At 52.2% G+C, this 8,890-nt stretch overlaps 1 protein-coding gene across 3 annotated transcripts; it reads left to right on the plus strand.

The window, feature by feature from the left end:
- The first annotated feature begins 2,703 nt into the window (after nt 1–2,703).
- CXXC1 (CXXC finger protein 1) lies at nt 2,704–8,453 on the plus strand. 3 transcript variants are annotated; one of them, XM_012769846.2, is made up of 15 exons: nt 2,704–3,114; nt 3,839–3,957; nt 4,066–4,166; nt 4,459–4,694; nt 4,786–4,962; nt 5,337–5,363; nt 5,441–5,686; nt 5,852–5,971; nt 6,128–6,312; nt 6,619–6,826; nt 6,906–7,016; nt 7,156–7,205; nt 7,360–7,456; nt 7,787–7,939; nt 8,029–8,453. In XM_012769846.2, exons 1-15 carry the CDS (start codon nt 3,112–3,114, stop codon nt 8,173–8,175), a joined length of 1,980 nt encoding a protein of 659 aa, XP_012625300.1. In that variant the 5' UTR covers nt 2,704–3,111; the 3' UTR covers nt 8,176–8,453. The 3 variants fall into 3 exon arrangements, with proteins under 3 accessions (XP_012625300.1, XP_012625302.1, XP_012625301.1); XM_012769847.2 differs by having other exon boundaries at nt 2,707–3,114; nt 5,852–5,959; XM_012769848.3 differs by lacking the exon at nt 5,337–5,363.
- Nucleotides 8,454–8,890: the final 437 nt, after the last annotated feature.

The following is an 8,890-nucleotide window of genomic DNA, read 5'->3' on the forward strand; positions in this document are numbered from 1 at the left end:
TGTCCATACCATGGCTGCACATGCATGAAAGTGAACATCGATAATGTAAATCAAGAGCTCCCCAACGGCAACATCTAAGATGGTTCTGGGGGTTTGAGAAAATATCAAAAATGTTTATATTTATTTTTATCGCATCCCTTTAAATATTTATTTTTTATGCAGTTTGTACTATATTAGTATAGTAATGAATATATAGTATTTATATATGGCTGTGGATGCTGATGGTTTTTTACTGAAAGGGTTGCATGATTTTAAAAGTTTGTATTAATCTGACAACCTAATAAAGATCTGATATGGAAACCTTCATACACTGCTGTTAGAAATATATGTTTGTATCAACTGTCAAAGCACAGAATTACTACAAATTTAATTATAGATCTAATGGCTTTTATTTGCAATTCATTAATCGGGGCAGACCCCATTCTACAAAATAGAATGAAAGCTCCCCCTGGACAATAGCAGAGCAGTGAGTTTCCTAAGGTGGGAACAAGGAAACAGAACAACAACAACAAAACTGATTGGTTAATATCAGGAAACTTCAGTTTACTTTTTTGTAAGGGTTAAAGCTGAGGGGACTGTGTTATGCTGGCTAAAAGTGGCTTGTTTGGGGATTTGGCTATTATTATCTCTCTCTTTGTCCTGATTTCTCAGGAGGTCAGATAAACAATTCAGGGTTGGATTGGTGGCATTGAACGTCAGCATGAGTAACTCCATTTTGGTTGGGCCTAGTACTGGAGCTCAGTCCAAACCAACAGCCTCCTACAAATTTTATTTAACATGTCTTAGAATATTTATACTCAATTATAAAATAATTCTACTTTTAGAGGTTAATCTCTAAGGAACATCTGCTAAAAAGAGGCAAATGATCGAGATGCGATACAGTAAGAGAAAGTTTATTGGGGTTTTAGGAATTGTAATTCAGGAGACATAGATTCAGCTAGAAGCCAAATTGTGTTCCAGAGACAGGGAGGAAAGTAGGGGTTTTTAAGAGAAGTAAAAAAGATGGTGATTACATGAGTTGTTTTTAAGGAATTACCATTGATGGAGGTGGCTGGCCAGCACATGAGTCCATAGCTCTCTGACCATTGTTCAGGAGATGCAGCACTAGTGAAATTCAGCTGTTTTCCAGGATGGCGTGGTCTTTGTAGTTTGGCCCAGTTCAAGGGTTCAAGGCAAGTTCGTTTTGTGTGTGTGTGTGTGTGTTGCAAGTTTGCAGGAAGTGCAGACAGTCCTTCTTAGAGGGGCTTCTGGACTCCATTTCAGACTCAGGACTAGAGTAACACCATTTCATATATCACATTTTTTTTTTTTTTTTTTTTTGAGACAGAGTCTCACTTTTGTTGCCTTGGCTAGAGTGAGTGCCGTGGCGTCAGCCTAGCTCACAGCAACCTCAAACTCCTGGGCTCAAGCGATCCTCCTACCTCAGCCTCCCAAGTAGCTGGGACTACAGGCATGCACCACCATGCCCGGCTAATTTTTTGTATATATATATTTTTAGTTGGTCAATTAATTTCTTTCTATTTTTAGTAGAGATGGTCTCGCTCAGGATGGTTTCGAACTCCCAACCTCGAGCAATCCGCCCGCCTCAGCCTCCCAGAGTGCTAGGATTACAGGCGTGAGCCACCGCGCCCGGCCCATATATCACATTTTGATGCAGGAGGTGTCCCAGTGAAGGAAGGAAAGCCCCCTTGAAATTGACAAGTGGGTTTTTGGCTTTACATAGGGGAGAATTTAAAGTGGTAGCGAATTAGCAACAGGGAAATTCATTGTGTTCGACACAAACAGTAGTAGCTCCTACTCCACAGATCTCAAGCAGGGGGTGAGGGGAACACTTACTGGGCAATGGTGAAGTTTTTTTAAATGTTCAAAAACCCGGTGGGACGTAGGTGACCCCCATTGTCTTATGGTCAGGCCATAAAGGTTAATCATAAACTGCTGTCATAGAAAGGTAAGCACAGTTTGTAAGGCATCCAGTTTAGTAATTTATCCATCTTCGGAAGGTCATGGGCGCGCAACCTGCTGGAGACTTCTTTGTTCAGGTTGGTTAGGGCCTAGTATTGGTTAAAATGGCTGCATTCAGGCTCTCTCGACCTTCCTTTTCTGCCTTATCCCTACATTAATTTCATAAGAAATAATCAGGGATGAGCATATAGATCTATGTTTATGAATGTTCCATGGAACTTTCTTAGAATAACATTTGAAAATGTCGTAAACATTCAACAATAAAGGAACGGAGAAGTAAACGGTGCTATACTGTTAGGTTTATTATGCAGCTTACAGAACTAAATTTTGAAATTAGTTTAAGAATTGTCTTTAAATAAAAATAAAATAAATAATAGCTGAACAGTGCCAGGTCCGGCTGAGAAACGGACAGGAGAGTCGGAAAGAGTGGTGGCAGGTGAAGTCGGGGCACAACGGGGACTGGTTTCCTTCACATGGCGCAAAGCACACAGACTGCTGGCGCCCCATTAACACATATGTAAGGGAAAAGTGATTGAATGGAATAATGAATGAGATTTGATCCAGGTAATGTTTCGGGAGCGGCCGTTTTCCGCGTGAACCTCTCTGGAGGACAATTGGCCCATGTACGGAATAGACTTCCAAGATGGCGACGCCCATGTGGAAGGCGCGACTAGGACGCTGCCATGTGTCGCCTGGGATCGTACGGCCTCGGCTCCCTCACGGAATCAAATTCCACGATAACGGCATCTGCGAGGAAGTAATGCACTAGGTGCAGCCATGTTGCCTGTAACTTCGAGGCCGTACAAGCGTCACCGTAAGGGCTCTACTGACAAGGTGGCGGCGCCCTCAGAAAGCTGTGTACAGGCGCGGCCATGTTCCTGGCGAACGTATGGATTCGGCCACCATACGGACTCGACAATCAAGATGGCGGCGCCTGAAGCACCTTCGGGGGCTCTAGGGGAGCGACCTGCTTGTTTGCTGCGGAGTCGACGCACGGAGCCTGCGCAATAGGAGTACGGTGCCTGGGAGGCGTGACCTGGAGCGGAAGTAGTGGGCGCCTTTGCAACCGCCGCGGACGCCGCGGAGTGGTCTGAGAAGATTCACGAGTCTCTGGCGTGGGGCGCGAGGGAGTTCGCCGACAGCGGGGATATGGTGAGTACGGAGTCCGGGGAAGGCTTTGGCGTTGGAGGTCTGTAGGGCTGGGAACAGTGGGGTCTAGTGACAGACGCTCGGGGGTCTGTGGTGAGCCGAAGCCGGAGGCTGGGGGCAGAATGGTGGGGTCTGTGGTGAACCACCTCGGAGTTCTGTGATGGGCCATTATGGAGTCCGCAATAGAAGTTTCGTGGGGACTCCGGGTGGCATTTTGGGGAAAACTGTAATGGGGAGTTCTGTGGGCAGAAGGATACGCGGTTTGTGAAAAGCCGTATTGGGCGGTCTGCAGTGAGCGGGATGAGGATTCCCTCAGGGGATCGGGGACTACAGTGGCCAGGGGTGGGCCGGGGGGTGGGGCTGGGAGCTGTGGCGCCCCGTGGCGGGAAGGCTGCGGAATGAAGGCTGCGGGGTCGGCGGGAACCCCGCTCGGGGTCTGTGAGGAGCCGCGATGGGGCAGTATGTGGTGAGTGGTAGAGTGTTTGTGTGAGCCGTATGGGAGTGCGGGTAGTGACTGGGTGTCGGCGGTGAGTGATGGGAGGTCCGGGCCAGAGCGATGGAGAGTTATAAGCTGAGTAAGGGGATAACAGAGGTGAGTGATGGGCTCTGTGGAGGATAGATTTATGGGGAGCCCTGAAGAGGAGTCTACAGGCAGTGTGTGAGTCTGTGCTGAACCCTGATGGAGCTGTAATGGAGAGATGAGCTGCCACTATGGGGTGTCTCACAGGAGGGAGATGGTTCAGACCCAGAGCCTCCAGATGCTGGGGAGGACAGCAAGTCGGAGAATGGGGAGAACGCACCCATCTACTGCATCTGCCGCAAACCCGACATCAACTGCTTTATGATGTGAGCCAGGGAGAGGTGGACGGGGGGCCTGGGTGACACCTGGCAAGTTTGGGTGAAGCTAGTGGGGCATGCCCCTCACATCTTCACCACCTGCTCCATCCTTTACAGCGGGTGTGACAACTGCAATGAGTGGTTCCATGGGGATTGCATCCGGATCACTGAGAAGATGGCCAAGGCCATCCGGGAGTGGTACTGTCGGGAGTGCCGAGGTGAGGGGGGAGGGATGGACAGGGAAGGCAGGTGGGAGGAGGAGAAGCCATAATAGGGTGGTCAGGGGAGTAGTGATATATGTCTGTGGGCAGAGTGATTGTTGGTCTGGTGAGCTAGAATGTGGACTCCATTGTTAGAGGTAACAGAGGATCCCACAGGAAGGGTTAGCTCTGCCCTTGAGCAAGGGGGTCAGGGGGTGGTTGGAACAGTAAGATAAGAGGAAAAAGAGGTTCTGGGACCATTTAGGCCTGCCACTCCTCACCTACCTTGGCCCTATTCTCTGCCCCACAGAGAAAGATCCCAAGTTGGAAATACGCTATCGGCACAAGAAGTCACGAGAGCGGGATGGCAATGAGCGGGACAGCAGTGAGCCCCGGGATGAGGGTGGAGGGCGCAAGAGGCCTGTCTCAGATCCTGACCTGCAGCGCCGGGCGGGGTCAGGGACAGGGGTTGGGGCCATGCTTGCTCGGGGCTCTGCTTCGCCCCATAAATCCTCTCCACAGCCCTTGGTGGTGACACCCAGCCAGGTGAGTGGCTGTAGTGATTGGGATGTATAAAGTGGTCCCATTTTGGGCTCTCCCTGGGTCCCTGATTTCTGTTCTGGGTACTTTTCTCCAGCATCACCAGCAGCAGCAACAGATCAAACGGTCAGCCCGCATGTGTGGCGAGTGTGAAGCATGCCGGCGTACTGAGGACTGTGGCCACTGTGACTTCTGTCGGGACATGAAGAAATTTGGGGGCCCCAACAAGATCCGGCAGAAGTGCCGGCTACGCCAGTGCCAGCTACGGGCCCGGGTGAGCATGGGCAGAGCTGGGTAGTATCAGGAAGGGGGGCAGTCCATGAAGGGCTGGTTAAGGCTAGGCATGAATTGGCCAGGTGCAGTGGGGCTTGACTATATCCAGATAAGTGGGAAGGGGTTGTCATGTCCCGATGAATGGGGCATGACCAGGTATGCTGGGCTGGCAGGAGAATCCCCAACCTTGGGTGGGACCAAGTATTTCTGGGTGGTCAGGCATGTTAGTGCAGATCAGGCAGGGCTGAGCATGTCCTGGTGGTGAGGGGTAGGGGGCAGGTGTGTCTGAGGAGGCAAGGCCAGGTGGGCAGGGCTAGGGCAAGGCCACCCTCCATTCACCTGGGGCTGACCTGGGCCTTCCTCCTGCCGGCACAGGAATCGTACAAGTACTTCCCTTCCTCGGTGAGTCCAGCCCCCCAGGGCGGGGCGGGGCATGCGGGCAGGGCGGTCAGGGCCAGTCCTGAGATTCTGCCCCGCAGCTCTCGCCGGTGACACCCTCAGAGTCCCTGCCAAGGCCCCGCCGGCCACTGCCCACCCAACAGCAGCCACAGCCATCACAGAAGCTGGGGCGCATTCGTGAAGATGAGGGGGCAGTGGCATCATCAGCAGTCAAGGAGCCACCTGAGGCTACGGCCACGCCTGAGCCACTCTCTGATGAGGACCTACCACTGGATCCTGACTTGTACCAGGACTTCTGTGCAGGGGCCTTTGATGACCATGGCTTGGTGAGCAGGCAGGAGTATCCCATGGTAGAAGGGTGGAGGTTACAGAAGCAGAGAGTATCCCTAATGAGAAGAGAGGAGGCAGGGTATGGAAGGCTGATTTGGGAAATGAGTAGGTGGTGGGTGTCACGAGTGGGGCTCGTGGGTCAGTGCATGCCCTGCTTGCAGCCCTGGATGAGTGACACAGAAGAGTCCCCATTCCTGGACCCCGCCTTACGGAAGAGGGCAGTGAAAGTGAAGCATGTGAAGCGGCGGGAGAAGAAGTCTGAGAAGAAGGTGATGGAGAGGGTAAAATGGGTATGGGAAGGCAGAGGATGGGTGGAGAGGGAGAGGTGGAGGTCAGGGGCTGAATGGGGCAAGAGCCAGAAAGGGCTGGAATGGAGGGGGAGATAAGTTTGGAGCTGCCTTCCACTCCACCTTGACCTGACCTGTCTTGTCCCGTAGAAAGAGGAGAGATACAAGCGGCATCGGCAAAAACAGAAGCACAAGGACAAATGGAAACACCCAGAGAGGGCCGATGTCAAGGACCCTGCATCGCTGCCACAGTGCCTGGGGCCCGGCTGTGTGCGCCCTGCCCAGCCCAGCTCTAAGTATTGCTCAGATGACTGCGGCATGAAGCTGGCAGCCAAGTGAGTCACTCCTGGGGGTTCAAGGGAGTCAGGAAGTACAGGGTAGGGCAGAGCTGTCTGTATGTCTACCAGTCAATCACCTATTCACCATTCAGTCAACCAAATACATATGTATCTATCTACCCACTCACCCATCCATGTGCTCCCATCTGTCCACTTGCTCATTCAGCCACCATTCAGCCACCTATTTACTTATCCTTTCACCATTTAGTCACACATCCATTTGCCATCCTTAGATCACCCCGCTTACTTATCTTGTTGCTTGCCACCTTCCCTGCCTGCACCATATCCACTGTCTCCCTGCAGCCGCATCTACGAGATCCTCCCCCAACGCATCCAGCAGTGGCAGCAGAGCCCCTGCATTGCTGAAGAGCATGGCAAGAAGCTGCTTGAACGCATTCGTCGTGAGCAGCAGAGTGCCCGCACCCGCCTTCAGGAAATGGAGCGCCGATTCCACGAACTTGAGGCCATCATTCTTCGTGCCAAGCAGCAGGCTGTGCGTGAGGATGAGGAGGTGAGCAAGCAGGGGCATGGCAGAGCAAGGTCCAGCACGCGGTCCCTCCTGGCCTCATCGCTCCTTCCATCCCATACAGAGCAACGAGGGTGACAGTGATGACACAGACTTGCAGATCTTCTGCGTCTCCTGCGGGCACCCCATCAACCCACGTGTTGCCTTGCGCCACATGGAGCGCTGCTATGCCAAGGTCAGGGTGTCAGCCTAAGGGGGTGGATGGTGTGGGAATATCAGTGGGCTAGTGGGGGACAGATTGTTGTCCGGGTGGTGTCTTGGGCCAGTGTGCAGCACACATCCACAGTTCCCTCCATTTATGCTCATCCCTCCAGTATGAGAGCCAGACGTCCTTTGGGTCCATGTACCCCACACGCATTGAAGGGTAAGTGAGGGTGCCATGCAGAGTTAGGGGAGTTAAGGCTGGGGTCAGAAGTGGAGTGTGTATGGAGCTGGGGCAGAATATGGGCGTGGGCAAGGATAAGAGGGCCTCCTTCCTTCTCTCCCTCCACTACCCTCTCTCTACTCCAAACCCCCAGGGCCACACGACTCTTCTGTGATGTCTACAATCCTCAGAGCAAAACATACTGCAAGCGGCTCCAGGTGCTGTGCCCTGAGCACTCACGGGACCCCAAAGTAAGATTTTTCCTTAACTCCCCCGACTCTGGCCCTCCTTTCTATCCAACATTCATCCTTTCCTTCCTCACCTCCCCTCCTTCCTTCTCTTTTTCCTACTTGATCACTTTCATTTTTCTTATTTTCCCTGCTTCCTCACCCTTTGTTGCTTTCCCTTTTTCTATCTCATCACCTCCTATTCCTCCCCCTTTCCTTGCTTCTTTATCTTTCATTCCTTGTATTTTCCATGCCTCTTCACTCTCCTCTCCTTCCCTTCTCCCTCCCTGAGCACCTATTTCTGTTCTCCTCCCTCACCACTTTTGTTCATTCTCTTTACTGGTTTCCCTGCAGGTGCCAGCCGATGAGGTGTGCGGGTGCCCCCTTGTACGTGATGTCTTTGAGCTTACAGGTGACTTCTGCCGCCTGCCCAAGCGCCAGTGCAATCGCCATTACTGCTGGGAGAAGCTTCGGCGTGCTGAAGTGGACTTGGAGCGTGTGCGTGTGGTAGGTTTTGATGCTGGACGTAGCCAGGGTCAGTCAGGTGGGGGCTTCAGGAGCCCCTTTCTCATGGCACCTTCCACTCCTTTTGGCAGTGGTACAAGCTGGATGAGCTGTTTGAGCAGGAGCGCAATGTGCGTACAGCCATGACAAACCGTGCAGGATTACTGGCCCTGATGCTGCACCAAACAATCCAGCACGACCCACTCACTACCGACCTGCGCTCCAGTGCTGACCGCTGAGCCTCACCGGCCCACACCACCTCCACATCCTTCATTCCAGTTGGGGAAGCTGCCCTGAGCCTCCCGTGTGTCCGTTCCTTCTTCATCTGTTCATGTTTCTTTAATTCTCTCTGTGCCCATCCACCATTTGACTTGCCATCTACTGTTACTAGAGAGTCTCAACATTTCCCTCTGTTTCTCCATTTTCTGTGCTGGGGTGGGACTGTGGAGTCTACTCACCCGTGCTTCCTCCCTCCCTGGATTTTGTTAATAAAATTTTGAAGAACCAAGGAAGATAACTTCTGCTGGTCTCTACACTTGCTCCAGTTGCAACTGTTTTCCCAAACCACTCTGCATAAGATGAGCGGTGGCACACTTGTACTCCGAAGGGGCTGCAGTGCATGCATAGGCTGTAAATATATAGTTAGCACTCACTCTGTGCTCCCTTAGGCTGTGGGGATATGACCTGACGTCCAGTGTCCTGTATCCTCAGCCTCTCTTTCTGGGACAGTGGGTATACACTCAGCACTTGCCCTGTGTGGCTGACTTCCCATTCCTGTGAGTGTTCATGCTCTCCACACCAGAGTTATATTCAGCGATGGACACAAGGTCCCCACTTTCCTGCAAATCCCTCTTGTGGGACACATATACGACAGGAGCTCACTCCAGTTCTGCAGTCCTGTGCGGCGTGGACACGCCCTCGCAGGGTGCCCTCTGTTTACCTGCGGCGCGGCCC

Source organism: Microcebus murinus, chromosome 17, assembly GCF_040939455.1.
Source record: "Microcebus murinus isolate Inina chromosome 17, M.murinus_Inina_mat1.0, whole genome shotgun sequence".
Taxonomy (NCBI): Eukaryota; Metazoa; Chordata; class Mammalia; order Primates; family Cheirogaleidae; genus Microcebus; species Microcebus murinus.

Coding starts and splice junctions, on each gene's coding strand:
- CXXC1 (XM_012769846.2), top strand. Junction 5,972..6,127: donor AGAAGAAGGTGATGGAGAGG/GTAAAATGGGTA, acceptor CTTGTCCCGTAG/AAAGAGGAGAGATACAAGCG. Junction 7,206..7,359: donor TACCCCACACGCATTGAAGG/GTAAGTGAGGGT, acceptor CCAAACCCCCAG/GGCCACACGACTCTTCTGTG.